The 27,745-nt window shown below is 37.6% G+C and overlaps 1 protein-coding gene across 4 annotated transcripts in view; it reads right to left on the bottom strand.

Annotated features, from left to right (window-relative positions):
- LRP6 (LDL receptor related protein 6) overlaps positions 1 to 27,745 on the bottom strand; it is a 179,188-nt gene that overhangs the window by 19,565 nt on the left and 131,878 nt on the right. For all 4 annotated transcript variants that reach the window (XM_061417824.1, XM_061417826.1, XM_061417825.1 and 1 more), the window contains 7 exons: positions 27,249 to 27,433; positions 26,285 to 26,611; positions 19,863 to 20,065; positions 17,584 to 17,795; positions 16,553 to 16,743; positions 8,867 to 9,076; positions 6,523 to 6,648 (listed from right to left, as the gene is read on the bottom strand). In XM_061417824.1, the coding sequence (XP_061273808.1) occupies positions 6,523 to 6,648; positions 8,867 to 9,076; positions 16,553 to 16,743; positions 17,584 to 17,795; positions 19,863 to 20,065; positions 26,285 to 26,611; positions 27,249 to 27,433 (1,454 nt within the window). The remainder of the gene's footprint in view (positions 1 to 6,522; positions 6,649 to 8,866; positions 9,077 to 16,552; positions 16,744 to 17,583; positions 17,796 to 19,862; positions 20,066 to 26,284; positions 26,612 to 27,248; positions 27,434 to 27,745) is intronic.

The raw sequence follows: 27,745 nt of genomic DNA, 5'->3' as shown, positions 1-27,745 counted from the left end.
GAGACTATAATAGTGAACTGATATGGTTTCAAGTTCCACAATGCAACTAACACTATAGAAAACTATCATATGTCAAAATTTGGTGTAGAATTCAATATGCATATACATAATTATTTGAAAAGGCTATTTAATTATAGCCCTCCAGTTTCCAACTACTTATCTTTGAGGCCAAAATTCTTCATACAGTTCAATGAAGCTACAATACTACAACAGACTGAATGCAGAAGTAGACAAGAGAATCCAGCTCAACACTCAAAAGATTTTTTAAAATGTAAAAACAATGCTATATTTCTCACTAAAATTATTTTGCTTTAGAAAATACCATCAATTTTCTTAAGAGTTTTAACTTGAGAACATGTAATGCTTTATTAATATTTTTAACAAGTATTTTTTAAAGTTCTTGGTTTCAAATCCTACCACAGTAAACATAGATTAGATATACAAAATCTACACAAACAAAAGCTCTCCTCAAAAATTTTTTAAAATGTAAAAATATGGTGAGACCAGTTTGAAAACACATTCAGACTGGCAGAAGTACAAAATGAGATGATGGGGAGGTAACACAGGCTCAAATGAAAACACATCTTGAGAAGGGCAAGCAGAGAAATTCAGATTGTGTATTTCATTTGCCTCCACTGTAAAATCTGAGCTTCCCAGGTGGAATTAGTGGTTAAGAACCTGTCTGCCAATGCAGGAGGCATAAGAGATGTAGGTCTGATCCCTGGGTCAGTAAGTTCCCCTGGAGGAGGGCATGGCAACCCACTCCAGTATTCTTGCCTGGAGAATCCCAGACAGAGGAACCTAGCAGGCTACCCAATTCATGGGGTTGCAAAGAGTCAGACAAGACTGAGGCATGCATGCATGCATGTAAAATCTACATTAAATCACAAGAAAAATCTTATATATAAATTCAAGATTTATTGAATTGACAATTCACTGCAGTTTCACTCTTAATAATAAAAACTGAAAACAATTAATATGTCCCTGAACACAAGAATAATAAAACTATGGCTTATTTGTATTGATACAATGAAACACACTATACAGCAACAAAAAGAAAACCACAGACTGTGGCACTCCACTCACTATAAAGATGAATCTCAAAATATCACAGTAAGCAAGAGAATCCAGACATAGAGTACATACATCATGATTCCTTATGTAAATTATGTTCAAAAATAAGTAAAGCTAAACCATGGAGATGAAAACTACTCCAGGAAGAGAACTGGCTGCCAAGACGCAGGGAACTATTCTTAATGACAATACTGTATGTTTTGATCTGGGTGGGCTTCCCTGAGAGCTCAGTTGGTAGAGAATCTGCCTGCAATGCAGGAGACCTTAATTTGATTCCTGGTTCGGGAAGATCCATTGGAGAAGGGATAGGTTACCCGCTCCAGTATCCTGGCCTGGAGAATTCAATGGACTTGTACAGTCCATGGAGTTGCAAAGAGTCAGACATGACTGAGTGACTTTTACTTTACTTCACTTGAAACGGGTGCTGGTAACACCACTTTACACATCTGTTAAAGTACACTGACTATTCAGTTAATACATACATTAAAAACAATCACTAAATATGAAGAAAAAAAATATTGGTCTTTTAAAAGACATTTTCTAAATGAAAGGTGATATCATTGATTCAGTTTTATCTGTGTCTACATAAAGGCGTATTTTTCTAAGATTTGCCTTACTGGAGCAATAATCTAGCATTCTGACATGGAAACACTTGCTTTTTTCTTTTTTTTTCTTTTTTAAATTATGGCCCTGTGGCATCACATGGTAAAGAATCTGCCAGCAAGGCGGAAGAACCAGGTTCAATCCCTGGGTCAGGAAGATCCCCGGAGAAGGGAATGGCTACCCTCTCCAGTATTCTTGCCTGGGAAATCCCATGGACAGAGGAGCCTGGTGGTCTACAGTCCTTGGGGTCAGAAAGAGTTGGACACAACTCAGCAACTAAAACACACTTTACGCAAATAGATTCCATTTTGGGGGCTTCCCTTATGGCTCAGCAGGTAAAGAATCTGCCTGCAATACAGGAGACCAGGGTTTGATCCCTGGATCAGGAAGATCCTCTGGAGGAGGAAATGGCTACCCACCCCAGTATTCTTGCTTGAAAAAAAATCTCATGGACGTGGAGCCTGGCAGGCTACAATCCAAAGGGTCATAAAGAGTTGAACACAACTGAGCAACTAAGCACACACAAAATACATGTAACAAGTTCACCATTTTAACCATTTTTAAATGTACAGATCAGTGCATTAAATATATTTACATCATTGCGTAATACCTGCTATTCTGGGGACAGATATTTCAAGAACCAGAGCTTAACTTTCCCTGTGCACAAAGCTGATCTCCCCAACTAAACTGCATTCTCTGTGTCAAAGATCTTCACGTCTCCCGCGATCCAGACAGAGATCCTCATAGCTACTACTCACTACATGTTATTTTTTTTTTAAAAACTTGAAAGTTAGAAGAATATTCTTATAATACCATCTTATCAATAATTTTCATATTTGAGTGTAAACCCTTTCAATCTTTTTTTCAGAGATTTATTTTTTATGTAGTTTTCATGACACAATAAAACACCATTTTAATATTTTTTTCCACTTGCGCCAACTTTGGGCTACATTTTTACATCAGTTTACGATCATAATTTTTAACAGCTACATAAGCTCAGTTATTTTATTACATCATTTTCCTATCATTAGAAATTGTTTTTAAATTCCCGCCACTGTAGAAAACAGTCCTTTTCCTTTGGTTGAATTCAAATAGAATTATCACCAGCAGGAGAATTTCTAAATTAAGGGAATAAATATTATAATGCATTTGATGCTACCATACTATGCTTTAACAAAAGGATACACCTTTGCTGTGGTCCTATGAGTAACTGAACCAATTTCACTACAACATTACTACTATTCAGTTCAGTTCAGTTGCTCAGTCGTGTCTGACTCTTTGCGACCCCATGAATCGCAGCACGCCAAGCCTCCCTGTCCATCACCAACTCCCAGAGTTTACCCAAACCCATCGAGTCGGTGATGCCATCCAGGCATCTCATCCTCTGTCGTCCCCTTCTCCTGCTGCCCCCAATCCCTCCCAGCATCAGAGTACTTTCCAATGAGTCAACTCTTTGCCAAAGTACTGAGGTGGCCAAAGTACTGGAGCCTCAGCTTCAGCATCATTCCTTCCAAATAACACCCAGGACTCATCTCCTTTAGAATGGACTGATTGGATCTCCTTGCAGTCCAAGGGACTCTCAAGAGTCTTCTCCAGCACCACAGTTCAAAAGCATCAATTCTTTGGCCATCAGCTTTCTTCACAGTCCAACTCTCACATCCATACATGACCACCGGAAAAACCATAGCCTTGACTAGATGGATCTTTGTTGGCAAAGTAATGTCTCTGCTTTTGAATATGCTATCTAGGTTGGTCATAACTTTCCTTCCAAGGAGTAAGCGTCTTTTAATTTCATGGCTGCAGTCACTCACCATCTGCAGTGATTTTGAAGCCCTCCAAAAATAAAGTCTGACACTGTTTCCACTGTTTCCCCATCTATTTCCCATGAAGTGATGGGACCAGATGCCATGATCTTCGTTTTCTGAATGTTGAGCTTTAAGCCAACTTTTTCACTCTCCACTTTCACCTTCATCAAGAGGCTCTTTAGTTCCTCTTCACTTTCTGCTGTAAGGGTGGTGTCATCTGCATATCTGAGGTTATTGATATTTCTCCTGGCAATCTTGATTCCAGCTTGTGCTTCTTCCAGCCCAGCGTTTCTCATGATGTACTCTGAATAGAAGTTAAATAAGCAGGGTGACAATATGTAGCCTTGATGTACTCCTTTTCCTATTTGAAACCAGTCTGTTGTTCCATGTCCAGTTCTAACTGTTGCTTTCTGACCTGCATATAGTTTTCTCAAGAGGCAGGTCAGGTAGTCTGGTATTCCCATCTCTTGAAGAATTTTCCACAGTTTATTGTGATCCACACAGTCAAAGGCTTTGGCATAGTCAATAAAGCAGAAATAGATGTTTTTCTGGAACTCTCTTGCTTTTTCCATGATCCAGCGGATGTTGGCAATTTGATCTCTGGTTCCTCTGCCTTTTCTAAAACCAGCTTGAACATCTGGAAGTTCACGGTTCACGTATTGCTGAAGCCTGGCTTGGAGAATTTTGAGCATTACTTTACTAGCGTGTGAGATGAGTGCAATCGTGCGGTAGTTTGGACATTCTTTGGCATTGCCTTTCTTTGGGATTGAAATGAAAACTGACCTTTTTCAGTCCTGTGGCCACTGCTGAGTTTTCCAAATTGGCTGGCATATTGAGTGCAGCACTTTCACAGCATCATCTTTCAGGATGTGAAATAGCTCAACTGGAATTCCATCATCTCCACTAGCTTTGTTCGCAGTGATGCTTTCTAAGGCCCACTTGACTTCACATTCCAGGATGTCTGCCTCTAGGTGAGTGATGACACCATCGTGATTATCTGGGTCGTGAAGATCTTTTTTGTACAGTTCTTCTGTGTATTCTTGCCACCTCTTCTTAATATCTTCTGCTTCTGTTAGGTCCATACCATTTCTGTCCTTTATCGAGCCCATCTTTGCATGAAATGTTCCCTTGGTATCTCTGATTTTCTTGAAGAGATCTCTAGTCGTTCCCATTCTGTTGTTTTCCTCCATTTCTTTGCATTGATCGCTGAGGAAGGCTTTCTTATCTCTTCTTGCTACTCTTTGGAACTCTGCATTCAGATGCTCATATCTTTCCTTTTCTCCTTTGCTTTTCGCTTCTCTTCTTTTCATAGCTATTTGTAAGGCCTCCCCAGACAGCCATTTTGCTTTTTTGCACTTCTTTTCCATGGGGATGGTCTTGATCCCTGTCTCCTGTACAATGTCACGAACCTCCATCCACAGTTCATCAGGCACTCTATCAGATCTAGTCCCTTAAATCTATTTCTCACTTCCACTGTATAATCATAAGGGATTTGATTTAGGTCATACCTGAATGGTCTACTGGTTTTCCCTACTTTCTTCAATTTCAGTCTGAATTTGGCAATAAGGAGCTCATGATCTGAGCCACAGTCAGCTCCCGGTCTTGTTTCTGCTGACTGTATCGAGCTTCTCCATCTTTGGCTGCAAAGAATATAATCAATCTGATTCCGGTGTTGTCCATCTGGTGATGTCCATGTGTAGAGCCTTTGTTGTTGGAAGAGGGTGTTTGCTATGATCAGTGCGTTCTCTCGGCAAAACTCTATTAGCCTTTGCCCTGCTTCATTCTGTATTCCAAGGCCAAATTTGCCTGTTATTCCAGGTGTTTCTTGACTTCCTACTTTTGCATTCCAGTCCCCTATAATGAAAAGGACATCTTTTTTGGGTGTTAGTTCTTAAAGGTCTTGTAGGTCTTCATAGAACCGTTCAACTTTAGCTTCTTTAGCGTTACTGTTTGGGGCACAGACTTGGATTACCGTGATATTGAATGGTTTGCCTTGGAAATGAACAGAAATCATCCTGTTGTTTTTGAGACCGCATCCAAGTACTGCATTTTGGACTCTTTTGTTGACCATGATGGCTACTCCATTTCTTCTAAGTGATTCCTGCCCGCACTAGTAGATATAATGGTCATCTGAGTTAAATTCACCCATTCCAGTCCACTTCAGTTCGCTGATCCCTAGAATGTCGACGTTCACTCTTGCCATCTCCTGTTTGACCACTTCCAATTTGCCTTGATTCATGGACCTGACATTCCAGGTTCCTGTGCAATATTGCTCTTTACAGCATCGGACCTTGCTTCTATCACCAGTCACATCTACAACTGGGTGCTGTTTTGCTTTGGCTCCATCACTTCATTCTTTCTGGAATTATTTCTCCACTGATCTCCAATAGCATATTGGGCACCTAATCACCTGGGGAGTTCATCTTTCAGTGTCCTATCTTTTTGCCTTTTTGTACTGTTCATGGGGTTCTCAAGGCAAGAACACTGAAGTGGTTTGCCATTCCCTTCTCCAGTGGACCACATTCTGTCAGACCTCTCACCATGACCTGCCCGTCTTGGCCCCAGTGATACCTTAAAAAAATTTTTTTTCTTTTTTTATTGGCTAGATAAGTAAGAGAAACAGCAGGCAACTGCTGATAGATCCAAACAGAAGAGTGTTCTTTTCACTGGAGACATTCGCAACAATGACACATAAACTGACAGAATTCAGCAGATTAAGATTACAGGAGGTGGAATTAATTCTTGTTACCCTTTGAGGGAGCAAAAACTACTCTGTTATTAAGAAATACACTCATTTACAGTTACGAGTTTCCCCCCAAAAGGGCTCTTCTGCCTTAGGCCCAGGGTCAGGTTACACCTATCTCTTGTCATGATGAATTTTATCTTAGAATACCCCAAAGCCTAGGATAGTGCAGATGTATGAAATACAAGGGACCAATCAAGTTAGGAGAAAGCAATTTCACTGTCAAAGAATGCTAGACTAAGTTTTGGAACATGTGACTGGAATTACACTTTTAGAAGAAAATAACAACGTATTTACCTCCACATAATAGCTCATCCTGAAGAAGAACCAAGTGCATGGGGCAAGAACACCTTGTAGTACCATCTCCCTTTACAAGACAGATATGTGAACAGCCACCATTATCCTGAGCACAAGGGTGCTGTCCTGCAAGAAAAGAGGAAAGAGAAGAGAATGAGAGAGAGAAAAAAGAAAGGGAAATGAATAGCAAGGGAGGGAGGGAGTAAGAAAGGCCCAGCCAAAATCAATTATTTATGAGTTAACAAGAAAATCAAATTCAAAATTCCTTTGGACTTTATTTCCACTGAATATAATTACTCACACCATCTCTACACAATCTACAAGAAAACAAGGACAATTTAAGACACAAAGTATTTATATAGCCACTGTCTTTACATATTTATACATAAAATATTTTAAAGTATTTAAAGTAAGGTAATTGTACAGCTCATGTTAATTTTTGTGAGTAAGAAAAGCTGATTATTCAGAGTAAAAAAAATTGCTGGGGAGAATGCTAAAACCTGGATCTTATTCTGTTTAAAATATAAAAATTCTTCTAAAGATTTTTTAACTCAGAAATTCTATCTTTCTGAGAGACATGGTGATTTTGCTCAAAAAGTGTATTCTAAGGAGGAGTCTGCTAAAAATTAAGAGCTGTTAGAAGAAAAAACAAGTTCACATGAATTCAACCACTCAGAGACCATCAAAATTATTTGCTTGGTCAACCGCAAAAGAACTTGCAATATTACAAACGTCTGATTTCTTCCTACTTGGGTTAACTAAATAAATACACTGTCAGGCACATTTCAAAGTCTGCCTCATAAGTTATATTTAATGAAATCATTGCTTTGACTTTTCTACTTAGCTCACGTCAAAAGCAACTTGACAGCTATCATCCCAGAATACCAACATCAAATGTGGCCACCCGTTTATTATCTGACTCTGTCAGTAACACATCAGTCCTGCTTCAGGGTGTGTTGACAGATGGAGAGAGTCAGCTATGCACAAACGAGCAGAGGTGTCACACTACAGAGATGTCCCAAAGCAGACATCAGTCCTCGTGTCAGAATCTACAACCTGTACAGCAGTGTTTTTCAACCTTTTAATTCCAAGAGACTCTTGATAAACAATCTCCTTTTCTTTAATGTTTTTAGAAACTTTATTTGAAAAATAAAGTTTTTCTAAATATAAACCATATTTAAGTGTTGACCTATAAAAAAGATACTCCCCCTGAAATTCTGAAAACATCCATAGATTTTCTGCCATAAAAAGCTCATGTATCAACTGAATACTTAGCCATTACATCATCTCTACCTTATTTCTATTAAACACTCAGCATGAATTACACATCATAACATAGAATGACAATTCTAACTATTAAATCTCAAATACCTCTGATTAACTTCTAAGTTCATGAACAGTGACAACACAATAGAGACTTGAACAAGCTATGGTGTTCTCATTCCTGTTTCCTTCTTAAATACTCCAATTTGACTGGAAAACATTGTGCTGAGAAGTTCAGGAGTGAATACTTCTCTCACTAGTCCTCCATTTTCACATCTGCATTCCTGATATAACTGTGTAAGACCTACAGTAGTGATTGCTGGGAGGGTACATCTGATGAGAGATATAACAGTATTAATAGAGTTAATAGTATTAATTACTGTTAATGTTAACTTATTAATAATGTTGATACTAACTAAAATATTAATACTAACTCTAATATTAATACTATATTAATAGAGTTAATAGTATTATATGAACACATATTAACTAAGCCAAGATGACTAGTCATTTTTAAGTTTTCAATAATTTATGGCCACTTTCCTAAGCTGTGAATTGAAAAACTTAACCAAAAGGGGAAAAAGCAAGCACTTATTAAGCATAGTCTTCTCTAAGTTTATACACTAATTTTTAGTTTGTTTTGTTTTTGCCAAAGAATAGGTTTATTTTCATAACTATATTCATCATTATATAAATGTTAACTTCTGCTTCTGTTGAAACCATGGGGATGTACGTGAAACAAAAGAAATATTAATACAGGCTTTACACCAGTATTCTTGAAACGTTGAAGGAGAGAAAGAGAAAACATGAAAAGCAAGTCCTTGCTGTTCCTGGGTGGGGAGATTTTTGAAAATGAGACACACCGTTTCTTTCTCTAACTCTTGTTTTATAGGGAAAACAAGTTTAATATGAAAAAATTTCCAGGCGAGTCTAAGGTTTTAAAGACATGAAGACTTTTTAAAAATGGCAAAACTACAAGTGTATGAAAATCTTAAAATAGAAGACACACAACATCTTAATTTTTGTCCCTTCTAATAACAAACATGAATCTTGGGACTAGCAATACATCATCAGCACTTACTATATTCCTGAAGATTCAGCTCCTTTACCGCGTGAATGTCACTAAGCTGGGCAATTCGAGCCTGGACTTTGGTTCTACCCTCTCGACCTGTCATGTCAATTTTTTCAATCATTTGCTGCTGCTTATCGATCCAGTACAGCCAGTTTTCAAACACAGTCAGTCCCACAGGCTGTAGAATGTTGGTGTCTTCTAATACTATTCGGTTGGCCCCTTGGAAAGGAGAATGTTCAACAGAAATGATTCATGTGGTCAAGTCATACATTCAACAGCTATTGACTGAAAACCCGTTAAGATTCTGGAAGTACTGAGAAGGAAAATATAAGCTCTTCAGCAGAAAACTTAAAAATTTTTCTCAGAAGAAAAGATATATACATACCAGATAACAGACTAGACATTTAAATGCAATCAAGAGCAAATAAGTGTCCAATACACACTAAATACTGAGTTCACAGAAATGTAGAAAAGAACTTTAGAGCCATTTCCAAAAAAAATTTTTTAAACCAGTCCATTTTTTTCCAGTTAAATCTTATGAGGATTTCTAATACATAAAACATACAAAACAATGCTTCTCTATATGAAGCAGTGATGGTGGGCAGAGCACTTTGTGTTGTTGGCCACCCACACCTGCTGAGCACACTCAAGGCATCTGTGGAGAACAACAGCCTCACTCACTCAGCCACTCAGAACACTGGAAAAGACTCATACATTACCTGGTTCAAGCTTCGCCTCAAAATAAGTATTTCTAAAATACCCCAGACACAAAGCCAGCCAGATTCTGGAAAGGCAACCAATTCTGTTAATGAACTATGAGAAAGTTTTTTCACACCATATGCTGAAATCTGTGCCCCACTCCTCACCACCCCAGTTGCTTCTCCCTCATTCAAATAGAAAACATACATCCATTCGTTCCCTCTTCCTCCTAGTCATCCTTCAAATATCTACAGAACTTTTCCCTGGTTGTTCATTGATGAGTTCAATCAAAGAAAGATACTAGCTTAATACTCTGGAAATATCAGGGGAAGTTCCAGGAAAGAGCCAAGCATAAAGCTAGGCTTAATCAATGGAGAAAGGTGGAGACATACATATGAGACAGCACTAAGTCAACACTCAGATCCAAGGAGAGTTAAATACAAGTCTACTTACGCGCCCTCCTAAAAATCTACTAAAATGACAGTGAACAATTAAGGCATAAGTAGGCATAAGGAAAAATAGGACATAAGAGTAGAAAAGCAATATAAAATTTACAAGCTGGATAAGAGACAAGCAACAGATCTAGAATATTAATTTCCTATGAACCTCTTTTCAAGTAGCTAGTAGAGTATGCAATCTCTCAGGGAAAAGGAATGAACCAAAGAAAAAGAAACTAGGAAACAGCAGGTTCAGCACAAAGACTAGCAAGTATATCCCCAGGATAACAGTGAAAGGAGGCTGGCCTAGAGCAAGCCAATCCAGACTGACTGAAACAGAATGATAAAGAGGTATGTCTTCAGTGAAACAGAAAAAAAAAAAAAAAGAAGAAGAAGAAGAAGATGGACTCGTTGCTGCATCTGCATATAATGAAACAATATTTAAATTAGACAAGAATAATTTCAGAGAGGAAAAAAGCTGCAGAAAGAAATGAAGGTGATGGCTATATTTCCATACCCATAAATAACAAATAATTATGAGCTTGAAATTATGATTTAATTTTTTTAAAAAAATCATAGTTTTAAAGTTGAATGGGATAATTTTTTAGCTGGGTGGATGATAGAAAAGTTCATATGGGTATTTTAGTGATATATGGTTTAAGACAACAAATCCTCATCTTCCACCAAAAAAAGTCAAATTGTGATGTCTAAAATTTAAACATCAAGAAGCAGCTGTTTTAAATCAGATATTTTAAAATGACTCTTGATTAAACCATCAGAGATGCCTCTAAGAGTAGGACTAACAGGAAGAAGGAGCAGAGCAGTAAACTTGGATTTTATTACAAGTCAAGTGGAATCACTTGATTTCCACATTTACATGTATTATTTTAATAAAAATTAAAATTAAATTTAAAACAGCAGCAGAATCATTTAGAAAAAAAAAAAAAAGATGAGTTGTTGGTAGTGTAAGGATGGCCTCAACTGAACAACTGGGGAAAATGAGGAGAGGTCAACAGTGTTGCTGGAGGATCCAAGATCTACTCTGAAAGCAGATAAAAAACACCAGAACCAGCAATGAAAAAACATACTTATTCAACAGACTAAAGCATATACTAAATCTACTCTAGCATAAAAGACTCCAGGTAGAAAGATAACCCATGACAAAAGTATAGGCTCATCTGTGACTATATAAAAGGGGTTAAAAAAAAAAAAAAGAAGAAAACCCTACCAACATTAAATCAACCTTTTTCAGAAAACAGGAAAAAAGGAAATGTTTCTTTTTATGAGGCCAATGTAACCTTGATGGCAAAACTCCAACAAGTGCATTATATTAGTAAGAAAGGAAAATCATGGGGTAATCTTTCTCATGAACACAAATGTAAACATCTTAAACAAAACCAAATCAAATTCAGCAATATAAAAAAAGGATAATGTATCAGACCAAGTTTGATTTATTCTACAAAACTAACAAGAGTTCAGTTCAGTCGCTCAGTTGTGTCCAACTCTTTGCAACCCCATGGACTACAGCATGTCAGGCTTCCCTCTCCATCACCAACTCCCGGAGCTTGCTCAAACTCATGTCCATAGTCAGGGATGCCATCCAACCATCTCATCCTCTGTCATGCCCTTCTTGCCTTCAATCTTTCCAAGCATCAGGGTCTTTTCCAAAGAGTCAGCTCTTCGCATCAGGTGGCCAAATTATTGAAGTTTCAGCTTCAGCATCAGTCCTTCCAATGAATATTCAGGACTGATTTTCTTTAGGATGGACTGGTTGGATCTCCTTGCAGTCCAAGGGACTCTCCAGAGTCTTCTCCAATACTATAGTTTAAAAGTATCAATTCTTCAGCGCTCAGCTTTCTTTAGAGTCAAACTTTCACATCCATACATGACTACTGGAAAAATCATAGCTTTGACCAGAGTAAGTTGTCTAGGTTGGTCATAGCTTTTCTTCCAAGGAGTAAGCATCTTTCATGGCTGCAGTCACCATCTGCAGTGATTTTGGAGTCCAAGAAAATAGTCTGTCACTGTTTCCCCATCTATTTGCCATGAAGTGATGGGACCAGATGCCATGATCTTAGTTCTCTGAATGTTGAGCTTTAAGCCAACTTTTTCACTCTCCTCTTTCACTTTCATCAAGAGGCTCTTCAGTTCCTCTTCACTTTCTGGCATAAGGGGTGTCATCTGCATCTCTGAGGCTATTGATATTTCTCCTGGCAATCTTGATTCCAGCCTGTGGTTCATCCAGCCCGGCATTTCACATGATGTACTCTGCATATAAATTAAATAAACAGGGTGACAATATACAGTCTTGACGTACTCCTTTCCCAATTTGGAACCAGTCTGTTGTTCCATGTCCAGTTCTAACTGTTGCTTCTTGACCTGCATACAGATTTCTTAGGAGGCAGGTAAGTGGTCTGGTATTTCCATCTCTTGAAAAATTTTCCAGTTTGTTGTGATTCACAGTTACAGACTTTGGTGTAGTCAATAAAGCGATGTTTTTTTGGAACTCTCTTGAGTTTTTTCTATGATCCAACAGACGTTGGCAATTTGATCTCTGGTTCCTCTGCCAAGAACAGAACTTCCTTAATCTGATTTTTAAAAGTTACCTACAGAAAAATCTTAGCAAAAACCTAATCATGAAGTGTTGGATGCTTTCTCCTCAAATCATGGAAAGCAAATACAAAATGAAACAAAAATACCTAGGGATTCTATTATTTTGTTCAATATTGTATTGGAGGGGGGGCCGGGGAGTGATCCCCAGTCAATGTAGTAAGGCCACAAGGAAAAAAGGACTGAAAAAGAAAAAAACTTTCTTCATTTGTAGACAAATGATTCCATAACACAGAAAATTCTATTAATAATTTAGCAAGATGGTTGGGAACAAACTCAATGCTCTAGGGTAAGAGAGGAAAAGGAAAACTGTATTTCTGTATTCCAGCCACAGCCAGAAAATGAAATATTAAATATTTAGAATATTCTTTACCACTAGCATTCAAAAGCATTAAATGCCAAAGAATAACTCCAATGAAAGACAGGCAACCTCGATAGAGAAAATTACAAAACACTAAGGGAAATTAAAGTTTTAAATATATGGAGGGATATACCATGTTCATGGTTTAGAAGACTAATATTATAAAGATAACAATTTTTCCTAAATTGCTATAATCTTAAAGCAAGGCCACTCAGAATTCTACTAGGTGTTTTTGTTTTTGGTGGAAACTCAGAGGCTGATTCTAAAATGTATATGGAAATGCAAAGTGTCAACAACTGCCAAGGTAATCTTTGGTACGAAATATTAAGGTAATACTAATCAAGGTAAGAAATACTAAGGACATACACTGCTAGATAAATCTGCTATAAATTAAGACAATACAAAGACAAGGTGACCCAGGGAACATTAGGGTCCAGAAATAAACTCATACAAATATAATCACTTTATTTACAACAAAAGTAACAGGAAAGAAGAGTAGGGGAAGAATGGTCTTCTCAAAAGAGATGGTACTGAGTCAGTCACATGGAAAACAAAATTAAACCCCTGTCTCACATCATACACAAGAATAAATTCCAAAATGGATTAGAGATCTAAAATAAGACAAGTTAAACAAAAAAAAGTTAGGAAAAAACACAAGAAAATATCTTTGTAACTAAGCAGTAGGCAAAGATTTCTTAAACATAACATAAAAGGCACTAATTGTACAGGGAAAAATTAATAATAAGCTGTGCAACACTAAAAATATGACTTCTTTTCATCTAAAGACACTACTGGGAGAGTGAAAAGGTAAATCACAAGCAAAGATTTATATAAAACATATCTTTCTCTATAGAGGCAAGTATAAAGACGTACCAAAAATTATTACAGACGACTTTTAAATGGAAAGATACACCAGTCATAAATGAAAAGATTGAATTCTTTAACCATAACAATTCTCCCTGAATATGTATGTAACTTAATAATGCATTAATACACTGAATAAAGAATTTCTAGAAATCAGTAATAGAAAAATGGGCAAAAACTAAGAACTGCAATTCACAGAACATGAGTGACCAATAAAATAATTTCAATATCAAACAGAAAAGTTTGTATTTTATTAATAATCAGATATACCTTTAAAACTATTGGATTGGTAAAAATTCAGAAGTCTAACAGTACCAAGTACTAAAGGAGAAACTCATATACTTCTGGAGGGTATTTTAAACTGATACAATCACTTTGGAGAGCAGTCTGAACAGATATATTCAAGTTGAATATATACACACCACATTACATGGCAATCCCACTACTAGGTTTAGACTACTGCTTTTAATGGCAAAAAATGGGAAACAGCAGTTTAGATAGCAGAATAGAAATAGAGAAACTGTAGAATGATCATACAACAAAACCACTATTTAGCAAAATAACTAACAGATTTGTGGATCAATAGGGATCATCTCAAAACTGATATATTTGAAAAAGGCAAGTGACAAAAGAATACATGAGACTATATTAAGTTTACAAAGTAAAAAGGCTTAAATTTGTATCAGTATACACAGTAAAAAAATACACACACACAGAGCAAACCATGCATGACAAAGAAACATATCAGAAGCTGCCTCTTAAGAAAAAGGAAGGAAAACAGAATTGGGGAAGGAGACGCAAGAGCTTCAAATTCTCCCTATGTCTTTTTTCAAGAGAGGAGGAAGGGAGGTTCAAAAGCAAATATGGCCAAACACTAAGGTTTGACTAAGTTGGATGGCAGAAATTCTGTACTTTCTGTATGTTAGAACCATGTCATAATAAAAGAGTGGAGGAACTAACAAAAAAATATATAGAAAAAAAGAAAGCTAATTCATTCAAGTATCAGTATCAATAATGACAGTGTTTTGGATTTTCTTCTTTTTTATTTTCTAAACTGTCTAAAGAACATGCATCACCTCTATTTGAAAAAAAAAAAATCCTAAATGAAGAAAAAAGAGAAAAGGACAGTAGGGGAAAAAAATCCACTGACTTATTAGTAAGGGCTAAAACATGTATATAAGTAACTATTAAACAAATGAGATGGGATATAAGAGACACAGGTGATCAGTTAAAGAATATACTGTGCAAGGTGTGTGCCTGACAGTTTGGAATCAAAGAAGACATAATGGAAAGGAGTCTTTTGAACCTGAAAAGAGAACTTGTTTAGTTTTTGAAAAATTACAAATACACTGCAATATATAAAACTTTAAATGATACAGAAATACTCTTAACATATTAGCATGCTCAACTTTTAAACCTTTCTCAAGATATATTTGCTTGCATATTTTTCAGGGAATACACAAACACACATGTTTATTAATAGTATATACATATATTATATGTGTAATGTATGTGTATATATATACATGTATGTCTCTCTGTGTATAGGATATATTGCATTTTTGGAGGCAATCTGCCAGTATATATAGTATATAGTGTGTGCATATATATATGTCTGTGTGTGTGTGTGTGTGTGTGTGTGTGTGTCTGTGTGTGTGTGTATATATACACATATATAATATAGTTTTAAATTTTAAATAAAACTAAATCTTAATAACATTATTACACACTTAATTTTAAAAAATCATCCTTCTATGTCACTACACATCTCATCTATTGAATGACTAATATTTCACACATTTAATATACTCAGATGTATTTCTGTGTACATATTACAAAGAATGCTCAGCACATACCCCTGTACAACTGGTTCAGTATGTCTGTAAAACAGCTCTGTGAAATGGAAATTCACCAGCACATTTCCCTCTGAAAAGGTTCTACCAATTTCACTTCACAAAAGTATATGAGAGCTTGCCAGCTGTTACCTTTCTGGCCAATGCTGGGAATAATCAACTTTATATTTTATGGCTCTCCTATAGTGTATTATTTTAATTTCATTTCCTTGATCACCAGTAAGGCCACACAGAGTATTTGGACTTCAGAAACTGGGGGTATGCGAACAACTGTGATTATAAACAGAGGGTCGCAGAGAAATGAAAAAGTACATTTGAAGACCAACAAATTATTTAATTTCATTAAAACACATCAGGAATGTTAAGATCATTTGCATTTATGATGAGTTTGTGAAAGACAAATACCAACTTATGCATTCAACCAGACTTTTTTCTTTGGGTTATGAGACTACCCTGGAGGGTTTTTTCAGTATGGCAGTGACATAATTAGAAACCAGGCTTTGGAAAATTAATTTAGGAACAGTGTGTAAACTTCCAGGGAGGAAAAATCAACAGGGAGGAGACTAATCATAGGCTAAAATTCAGGCCAGAGATGATGAGAAGAAAAGTAGAGTGGAAGAATTAGAAAAAGAGAAGAGATGCATTAGAAACATACTATTTACAGAGCCCAAATCAAGAAAATTGGCAAGTTATTAGATAACAGATGGAGTAAGCATGTTGATGGTTAAAGAAAAAGTGCTTCCCAACCAACTTGCTGCTGACTACTCTTAGCGAATAAAACTGTAAAGAAATGTGTACAACGGAAGGAAAATACAAATGCTATCAGTGAATCATCTCAATTATTGAAACAGAAATAATATTTCTTGGGTACCTGAAAGATCACTGCTTTCAATTCGTCGGAGATCTGAATCAGCCCAGAAGAGTTTGCCCAATCTGCTATCAAGAGCTAAAGCAACTGGTTTACTTAAACCACTGAAAAAGAGGACCTCTCGTTCTGTTCCATCTAAAGCAGCTCGTTCAATTTTGGGAGACCTTTCCTGAAGATTGGTAAAATACATATACCTGAAAAGAAAGGAGGAAACTCTAAGTTTACTAAAGTAAGAAACCACACAAAATGAGAATATTTCTGTTAAGACAAAAGGAAGCAGTCATTTTTTTTAAGGTTTTTAAGGTTTTAGAGTATTTTTTAAAGATCATGGAATACATTCCTTAATTTCAAAAATAGTAACAAAGGTTGCACAGAAGTTCTTAGGGAGTTAACGTTCAGGAATTAATAAAACAAAACGTTAGACACAGGCACACTTATGCTTTTGGAATAATACGATAAATAAAAGATAACAGCAGTAATCAGATTTGGACACAAACTTAAATTTCTTTTCTAGTCCATTTCATAACTGAAAATAAGTCGTATGTGAATTATTTCTTATATTTAACTTCTTCAATTCATCTCTTTCCTGTAACTCTTCTGAAGTAAGCTACTTTCCTTGCTGAATTCCTTATCATTCATTCATGTCAATTAAGTACTATTAATTGAATGCAAAGCTCTGTATTAAAGACATACTAGTTCTTATCATAAAGGAACCTAAAGCCAAGAAAATATAAGCCTGGAAATAATCAAGTATAAGGTAAACTGGAAAGGACTAAAGAGGCACAGATATAGACTAATGGGCATCTAAGAGAGGAGGACGTCACATTTGGGGGAGGGGAGCACAGGGGAGATCAAGGGGAAATTATTGGAGGATGACATAGTTCCAACAGTTCTGGAGGTATGGGTAGAAATGACAGATAAAGCAGCAGTGCCTAATGAAAGACATTCTAGGCAGAAAAACAGAGAAAGCAAGAATATAAATGGGATAAATAGGAAGGCTGATGAGGGTTTCAGATTCCCCCTTGGTAACATACCCTTTTTCTGGGTTTACCACAATGGCTCGAGGTCTGTCTTGCTCGCCCTTTAGCACCACTCCAATTGATCTCCCATCTAATCTCGTTACATTAATGACATTGGTGGCCTCGCAAGTCCAATAGATGTAGCGGCTATAAATATCAATGCTGAGGTCATAGGGCTGGATTTCTAGGTTTTGATTCGGAACTGAGCTCACAACCACAGTAAAGCCCTAAGGAGGGAAAAAGAAACATACACAGAACATGAGACTCCAAGCCAGACAGCCCTGAGATTACTCACAATACTTACACGCATGTGGTCACATACCTGAGTGGAACTCTTACATACCAAGGGACATTTCTTAGTGAGCATTTGAAATGTTCCCTTGGTTATTATGACACAAAGCAGAAGAGAGACAGAGGCTGTTTTAGTTGCTCTAAGAACATGACAGTGCATTAATGAGACATGGGAGTGAGAAGGTGGCAGCTGCTTCCTATAAACTCAAGACAGCTGTGGCTAGAAGAACACTCTAGAAATAGCTCTAAAGCAGTGGTGCTCAACCAGGAGCAATTCTGCATTTGTAAGTACCCCTGGAGAAGAAAATGGCGACCCACTCCAGTATTCTTGTCTGGAGAATCCCATGGACAGAGGAGCCTGGCAGGCTACAGTCTAGTCTACGGGGTCGCAAGAGTCGGACACGACTTTGCAACTAAACCACCACCTACCAGAGACACTGGTCAATGTCTGGAGACATTTCTGACTGTTACACCTATGGGAGTATAACTGGCTTTTAAAGGGGCAGAGGCCAGTGCATGCGGGCCTAGTCAGTCATGTCCAACTCTTTGCAATCCTTTTGGACTATAGCCCGCCAGGCTTCTCAAGCCCATGGGGTTTTACAGGCAAGAATACTAGAATGGGTTGCCATTTCCCTCATCAGGGGATCCACCTGACCCAGGGATGGAATCTGTGTCTCCTGCACTGCGGGTGGATTCTTTACCTGCTGAGCTGTCAGGGAAGCCTTACTAAACATTCTTTAGCCTTGCTAAAATGTGATGTATAGGTCAGACCTCCCCCACACAGAATTATCCAGCCAAAAATGTCAACAGTGTGTAAGTTGAGAATCTCTGCTCTAGAGACAACAGCAGTTAGTCAGGGCTACAAACCACATCTATCAGTCATGTCCTCTAATCTGCAAATCTACCCCCTCAAAAATATTAAAAAACAAAAAACAGACACTGTTCATCTGTTTTATCTGAATAAATGGTATTTTATTTACTCGGCATCTCCAAGGTAACACTCCTTAATGAGGCTGTCTGATTTATTTGCTACATCTTTGGCTATATAACAACAGTTACAATTTCTATCAACTGGTTATCAGCCAATCAGTCCTGACCTATACAGTGTAAACTGCATCTGTAATATACAGCTATAACTATACCTTAAATTATCTCTCAGCAGACCTAAATACATTATCTCCTCGCTCTTTTGTCAGATCAGATATTAAAAACAAAAAACTAGCAATCTAATTTTCATACATTAAAAATCTAACAACATTAGTGCTATAAGGAAGATGACAAATAATTATTTATAGTGATCCCGGTGTAATACTGCTTGGACACAGAAAGAAAGCAAATTATGGACAGTGTTGTGTGACTCATGATTAGAATGTAAGCACAGATAAGATGTGTTGATAATATTTTCATTCCTATGCCACAGTCACCAAGTAATATTTACCAAAACAAAAACAAAACCAAAAACCATTAGATTAATAACAACATATCTTAGATGCTTTTAATTTTACTGAGATTGTGTTTTATGTTTCCTATTCTCTGGAACTTTTAAATAGTTACTAGTAAAAGAACTATTATTTATAGAGAACCTACTGTGTAATACATAGTAGGCTATGTGCTTTATATTCCTTTCACCTAAAGATTCGTAAGAATCCTAGTGAGTGACAGAGCTGAGATTAGAACCAAGGGTCTATTTGCTTTCAAAGTTTCCAACACTCCATGTAAACGAAACAAAATATAAAATGGAATATAAATGGATATGGGTGTACTGACAAAGTCATTCTAATATATGAGCAGAAGTTATTTTAATACAATACCATCTTCATTTCAATAGCACTAGCAAACAACTGTTTACTCAAAGATCATTTAGGAGAGAAAAAGTGCTGCCAGGTTCAGAATTCCAGTTTTACACACACACACACGCGCGCGCACGCAGAGTCATGATAGGATGGTTGGGTGGTCCAATAACTACACAGAAGAACTGGATTTTGAACTGAGCCCTGGATTACCTGGCTGCCATCTTCTTGTGCTTTTCGGATCATGTTTTGTCGTGAATCAATCCAATAGAGTTGCTTGTCCAGGGGGTCATAGTCAATGGCCCGGACATTCCGAAGGCTGTGGATGGGAAGGATGATGTCAGGGCTCTGCTGTTCATCAATCACCATGCGGTTGATGGCACTCTTCTGACTGAAGAGCAGGAAAGTAGTTGGAGCTTAAAGAGAGAAAAAAGCAAATATGAAACAGTTATCCTAAGTCTCAGATCACTCAAAGATTTGATTGGCCTGTTGTCTGTATCTCATAAAAAACAGACATGTATGTTGAAGACTTGTATGAGACAAAGCCCTTTGGAATGCCTTCAGAACTCTTAGAGGAAACACTGATCACACTCTGGTTACTAAACCAGTTATGAATTTATGCCATGACACAGCCAACTAGCCAGTTTTTCTCTGTCCGATGTCCACAGTGGCATCAGCACAGGACACCTGATTTCAATGAAGCATTTGACAAACAAAATTCCCCTGCCTACCAAGTAAATAATCCTAACTCCTCCCTCATCTATTCTTGTGGGTGAAAGGAAGTCTGGGTCTCCATAGGTCAGAAAAGAGACTTCAAGAGTGGTTTTAGTCTCAGTTCTCACATAATTTAGTCACTTGATCTTAACTACAGCCTTCAACCTCTTTGGATTGAAATTGACTCAACTAGAAGTTTATAGTTATGCTGTCCTGCTCACTGAGTTGCTATAAGACTTTTATAACATAAGTAAAAATTAAAAGGTAAGGTATTATGTCAATTGTACAATGTTGTTGTTTAGTCACGAAGTCATGCCTCTTTTACAACCTCAAGGACTATAGCCCGCCAGGCTCCTCTCCATGGGATTCTCCAGGCAAGAATACTGGAGTGGGTTGCAATTTCCTTCTCCAGAGGATCTTCCTCATCCAGGGATTAGACCCACATCTCCAGCATTGGCAGTAGGATTCTTTACTACTGAGCCACCAGGGAAGCCCCAATTGTACAATACCTGAACAAAAAAACTATAAGGCATTATATAAATGTCAAGTAAAAATAGCTATTGCTTCTTATTATCAGTAGTCGCAACAATAAATGTGATGTTAGTAGGAATGAAACAAACCCTCGTGGGTTGTAGAAATATAGGCTTTGTTTTACATTGTGGGGATGTAATGGTTGCAAGGAGAGAGAACCATTAAAAAAAAAAAAAAGTCACACACTAGTTGATGCCTGAAGTCTACAAAACAGGGAATGCAGCCGAGACAACACTTCCCTGTCCCAGGGACTAGGCCTCTGATTACTATGCAGTCATCTTTAATGGAGGAGAGTATCCAGAAAAGAACACCATCTGACAAAGCTACCAAAACTTCAAAGTCTAACAGTCTTTTTAAAAATCTTCATTAAAAGAAATGTAAAAATCCCCAAATTATACTCTCTTCTCTTGTTGCTCAGTCATCACCTCATCCAGCAGAATTTTGTCCTTATCAGGGATATAAACATAAATGGCCAAAACAGAACTCCTTGCTTTATCTCCCTCTAAACCCCAGTCTTCACAGTGCCCTTACTTGTGGTTCCCTGGTTGATGTTACACCTACACCCAAATGTATATCAGCTTAAATCTTGAAGAAATCATTGCTTCTCACAAAGAAACTTGGTATTCACAACCCTGAAATTATGCTTTAAGTTCCCCACTGGCTGAAAGTCCACACCTAGCTCAGAAGATTTAGAAAATATTTCAGTGACCCCACTGAACTCTTCATTGTGTAGAGTCCACAGCACACTGATTTAACAACTTTCAGCAATTTTAGTAGAACCAACACCTTAAGTAGTAAAAATACATGTCACAACAGAGTAGGTAACAAGTCTCCCATTAAAAAAAAAAAAGAATTACTTTTTGGCAGTACTACTTCCTTATAAATCAAGAAAATAGAAAAAAAAAAAAAAAGAGGTCCTGAATAGTAAGCTTCCAACAAAATAGCATATTAAGACATACAATGAAACTCAGAAGACCCCATAGTTTTAGCTGCCAAATTTTCCTGCCTGGGAAATAATTAATCAAATATATATTAGGCTCCTAGTTATGTTTCACTTTGTACTGTTTTTTTCTTTCTTTGAGTCAAATTTTAATCTTTAATAAGCTTTCACGATTAGGTGAAACATAGATGATGACAAAGCCAAATATGGCTCCAAATAAATACTCATTTCAAAAAGTCTATGGGTGACATTAATTACAGTTGGCTAAATAGTTCCAGGAGAAAGCTGACGTTTTGACTTATTTACAAAAGGGACAAAGGATATTCAGTTTTGTAAGCCTAAACCCATGCTAATTTATATCACCTCTAACCACCACTCCCTCGTCTCTTGCAGAAGGCTTTCAAAACGGTCCTGTCGGGCTGTCTCAGCGTTGCACTCCCACATGCAGAAGCTGGAGGAGAAGGTGTATGCAGGCAGGAGCTTTTCCGCTCTCCTCCGAAGACACAAGTGTTCACCCAAAGCTTAAAGAAAGGTACCACTCTGGTATAAGAACATTGTAAGTGAAAAGCCCAAGCCCACCATGTTGGACTGTGCCATCTCTGAGCTGTGCCAAAGGCCTCGAGTAGGGACTGAAGTCCAGGCCACACTTGGGTAGCCAAGTCAAGCACCTGTGCAGCTCCATGTGCCCAGAGGAAACACCTTTTCTCAATCTGCACAAAGCTGCCACAGAGGCCAACTGCTTCAGTACTGAACACAGCATTATACAATGTGGCCTCCTGCTTCCTCTCTGACTTAATCTCTTTACACTCTGTTCCAGAGACACTGGCCCCCAGGTGTTTCTCCAACATGCCAGACATGTTCCCCGCAGGGCCTCTGTATTTGCTGTTCCCCTCTGCTTGACAGGTCTTCTCCCAGAGAGCCAGCACAGCTCATTTCCTCACCTCCCTCAGTTCCTGACACAGTGTCACTTTTATGCCAGGACTTCTCTCATGATCCTATTTAACATCAAGATCCTCCTATTCACCCTTTCCTGCTCATAATTTTCTCCATAACACTCATCTCCATCTACCTCATGATATAGTTTACTTATTTAGTTCATTATCTATCCCGATGGAACACAACCTCCACAACGGCAGGGATTAATGTCTGTTTCATTCAGCAATACATTCTTCATTGGCTCATATAATGCCCAGTGTGGATTAGCTGTTCGGTAAATATTCACTGAAAGAATACATGAGTAAACAAATGAAGACAAAGCATGAGATGACATCATTAAGGAGAGCCCTGTAGCCATGATTTTGAAAGGAAACAAAATTATTTCCAAGAACTAGGGGAAAAAAAGAAACAAGCATTTACTTAGAACCTCCAGCATGCCACACATCATACCAGATGTCTTCTAGTCCCCCAAATTATTCCACTTTACAGGTGAGCAAACAATAGTTAACTAATTTTTAAAGAAAGGTTAAAAAATTGTTCCCAGGTCACAAAGCTGCTGAATGGAAAAGCACCTGTTTTTCCAAATCCTGTCTTGCTTCTTCATTCTTCTACTGAAAATGACTTCTTGAATGACTACTGTTTGCCGAAAACTATTTTAGGCACCTTAGATATACATCAGTTAAAAAACAGGAAAAAAAAATTGCTTCCTGGAGTTTACATTTCAATAAACAGACAGTAAGTAATAAACATAATAAAGATGCTATAGTATATAAGTAATGAGTTACACAGTATACCGGAGAGTGATTAAGAGTCATGGGCAAAAGAAGAATTGTAGGTAAGGGGCACTGGCAACGCAAGATAGGGTGGAAGGAGGACTTGCAACTTTAAATAGGGCAGATTAGGTCTCTCTGGGGAGGTCATGATTAAGTCAAGACATGGAAGTGAAGTATATGCATGCAAATATTTGCAGGAAAACATTCCAAGTAGAGGAACTACACAGTACCACAGTCCTGAAGTAGGAGTAACTGGCACATGTGAAAAGAGCACTGAGGCTAGTGTAGCTGCCATGGAGAGAAAGAGAGAACAGTAAAAGCTGAAGTCAGAGAAGCAAGGGAGTGGGGAGGCTATGAAGGAACAGATCGTGCAGGAACTTGTAGGTCATTAGAACGAGGTTTTCACTCCCCGTGAAATAGGAGATTTTGAGCAGAGAAAGGCCAAGATCTGATTTAGCTTTTGAAACACAGGTCCAGGAGTAAACAACACAACGTTAGAAAACTTTCTGAGGGCAAGTACTTTGTGTTAAACTTCTCTTGTAATCTCCTTTGGGATTTAATACATCTCTGCACAAATATTAAATAATACACGTTACAAAAAAAATACATGGACAGGAAGCCTCTGGAAACACTGCTAATCATCTCAGAAACAGCCCAAGACAGACACTAGGGATACTCAGCAGTGATTTCTCATAACCTTCATTTACCAACTAGAACACACTGGTATAAACATCCCAAACAATGACCTCGAAAGGCCCTTCCATATTCTTCTATCTCCATCCTCCATCACTTCCTACCCCTATTTTCTCCTTCCAAAGTCAAACTCCTTTAAAAAAAAGTCTACATGACACACACACACTATTATCCCCTTTCTGTGCTCCATTCACTTGTTGATCTATTTCCATCTTTCACTGTTACTTTCCTGAAATTATGTTCTTTCAGGATTATTAACAACCATCTCACCTGAATATCCAGTGGATATTTTAGGCCTCACCTTACTCAACCTCTCAGCAGCAATCACAACACAGTCCTACTCTGAAACAATCTTTTCTCCTGCCTTCTGGGTCGTATCCTTTGGCCTCTCTGGCTGCTGCTCTACAATGTCTACTGAGAACTTCCCTTCCACAAGCACAGCTCCTGAGGTTACCAGACCCCTTCTTTTCTCCAGACCAGGAACTGGCAAACTACAGCCCACAAGGTAAATCTGGCCTGCTGCCTGTTTTTATAAAAGTTTATCAGAAATGATCCAATTTTAAAAACACATCATCTGTGGCTGCTTTCACATCGCAGTGGACAGGGCTGAAGAGGTGTGTGAGAGACTACAGGCTTCATGAAGCCTACATATTCTCTCTGGCTCATTAAAGAAAAAGTTTGCTGACCGCCAGATATACACCTTCTCCCTAAGTGCCCATTTTAAATACATGCTGGCATTTCTAAAATTTATGCCCCTAACTTCATTTCTTTTTCTCTGAGCTAGAGATTACTCTAATTACCTATTTAATGTTTCTATCTCCCATAGGAAAATCAATAAAAACCTGACTAAAATTCATGTTGATGTATGGCAAAACCAATACAATATTGTAAAGTAATTAGCCTCCAATTAAAATAAATAAATTTAAATTTAAAAAAATCTGATACAAACTAATACAATTATGTAAAGTTTAAAAATAAAATTAAATAAAAAAAAAAACCATTAAAAAAAAAAATCTGACTTGCTTTAGCAAAACACAAACTAATGTGTGACAGAGACTCCAAATCATTCAACTATAAACTGATGTTCTTCCTTTTTCAGAACTAAGCCTTGTGTGAGAACACACTAAATCCTTGCCTATGTGACCTCCTATACTTTCAGGCACAGAATAAAGTAATTTCAGTCATTCATTATATCCAATATCCTACAGCAATTGTTACCTTCTAACATAGTGAATCATACCCTACCTTTCTCCTACAAATCTACTTTTCCTGATCTAATTCTCTATTTCTTTATCATATCTATCAGTTTCTAATTTGTTCTTATGTATCCAAAAGAACGTTCACATACATGTGAGTCATAAATCAGGATTCCCCAAGCCAACAATGTTTTGTTATACACTGTGTCCTGGTGTTCCAAGCAGAGTGTGTGTGTGTGTCTCTTTGTGCGTGTGAACCCAGATTCATGGCTAGATGAGACGACCTGCTACCGTAAGCTAGAATAAGGTGGCAACCACTCACTGCGTTCAGAGCCTGTGCTCTCTGGCTTGCCTCCCCATCTACTTACTATTGTTTCATACTGGCTACATTTACTCATAAGCCTGGCCTCTTGCACACTTACATTTTTCATCTTTCGCCTATTCTGCGAATTTCAAAGGACAAGGAGATTATATTTTGCAGAGTCTCTTTGCTGTACTATTTGTACTGTTCTTTCCTTCCTTCACCGTGAATAAATATGAATTATGTCTAGCGTACATGCATGTTCTCTCAAAGAAGCTATGCAAATTTTGCTATTCATATTTAATCCCCAAGGATAAAATACTTACTTTTCCTATAATATCAATTTTTCCATAACATCAACCAGTTATCACTGAACAAAAGTAACAAAAACTTGCACTTTTTCACTTTTAGTCCTTCCCTTTTATACAAACAAATGATCAACTCTGGACTTTGACAACTTCTCCTTTTAGAAAGAATATGAACTACAGTGTTTTCAAAAGTCTGCTTCCTTCTCTAACTTTAGTTTGCGTTGAGGGGGCAATGCAGCTTACCACTGCAAGTCCTGTTGTCAGCATTCAGAGAGTAGTGGGCAGGGCATCCACAAACGAAACCTCCAACTGGCACGGCCAAGCAGAGGTGGGAGCAGTGCCCGTTGCTGGAAGCACACTCGTTCCATCCTGCCTGCCGTGAGGAGTGAAACACGAGGATGTCCATCACATAATCCAAGTGGCCTTGAATGATGGTGCGGTTTTGGCCACTGGTTTTGTTGGCACGCTCAATGCTGCGTCGGCTCCAGTCCGTCCAGTAGATGTAATCTTGGTACTGAGTTAAGCCAAAAGGATGAGGCAAGTCATCTGCTATAACTTCACGGTTGAGTCCTATTTTCAGAAAGGCAGCAGACAGGGGAGACGCAGAAAGATGTAATATGTGACAAAGTGAGAGTCTTGTTGGCAAAGAAAAAGAAAAGGTAACATTTAAAACATTACTTTTGTAAGCAATTTAAAGTAGAAAAATTCCTTCAAAAGCAATTCTTAAACCAGACAAGTCTTCTGAAATCAATCTATCTACAGTCTGACCCCACACCCCAAACTAATTTTTGTTCTAAAACTCACTGAGTTTGTTTAAACTCATGTAGATGGCCTATTTTGATTGTGGTCTTATTTTGCCTCCATAAAGGTCTACAGTTCAACTCTTTTTCCTTCCATAAAAAGATGGAAATGTATATATTGTATTCTACTGCTACAAAAAGTCACTTCAGAAATATCCAGGGAGTTATAAATTTTATTATAAGCCCAACAGTAATGAAATTTCCACATATTAAAGAGATATGAATACAAGTCCTTGGCCCACTATTAATGAATAGGATACAATGTGAGACAGAGGATGAACCTAGACATTCATATGAAGTTTTATGAACAGTATCATATCTAACCTATGGTAAACAGCAGCCACTGATTTTTGCACAGAAAGGATTATATATTCTCTCTCTGAACAAAACAGAAGAATACAGCTTACCAAGCATATTTGAAGACTCTATTAAGTTGGTGTCCAGGTCTGTCCAATAAAGCCTCCTTTTAGCATAGTCAATGGTCAGGCCATTTGCCCGCCCCACATTGGGAACCAGCGTGGTACGTTCACTTCCGTCCATGGCAGCTCTGTCTATCTTAGGTTTTCCACCCCATTCGGTCCAATACATAAATCTAAATTCAAACCAATGGATATTTAACATTTTACTTCTGATTATTTGGGAGAAACGATCATATTCATGTATAGTAACTAAGCCAATTTAAAGAAAATATACACTAAATCAAGGAAATTGGCAAAGCAAAATCAAAGCTATTAATTTTTTTCAATTACATTGGCAGTCTCAACTAAATATTTTTTCTCATATCCTAAAAAGGAAGTGAGTCAGCTTTCCTTAGTGTTTCCAATGAATCTGTTCCATCCAAAACCTAGGAATTGGAAACAAACCCATGGTTTCCTTATTGCAGCACTTGCATTTATAAAACTAA

Source organism: Bos javanicus, chromosome 5 (genome assembly GCF_032452875.1).
Source record: "Bos javanicus breed banteng chromosome 5, ARS-OSU_banteng_1.0, whole genome shotgun sequence".
Classification (NCBI taxonomy): Eukaryota; Metazoa; Chordata; class Mammalia; order Artiodactyla; family Bovidae; genus Bos; species Bos javanicus.
This window is presented reverse-complemented; position numbering and strand designations above follow the sequence as displayed.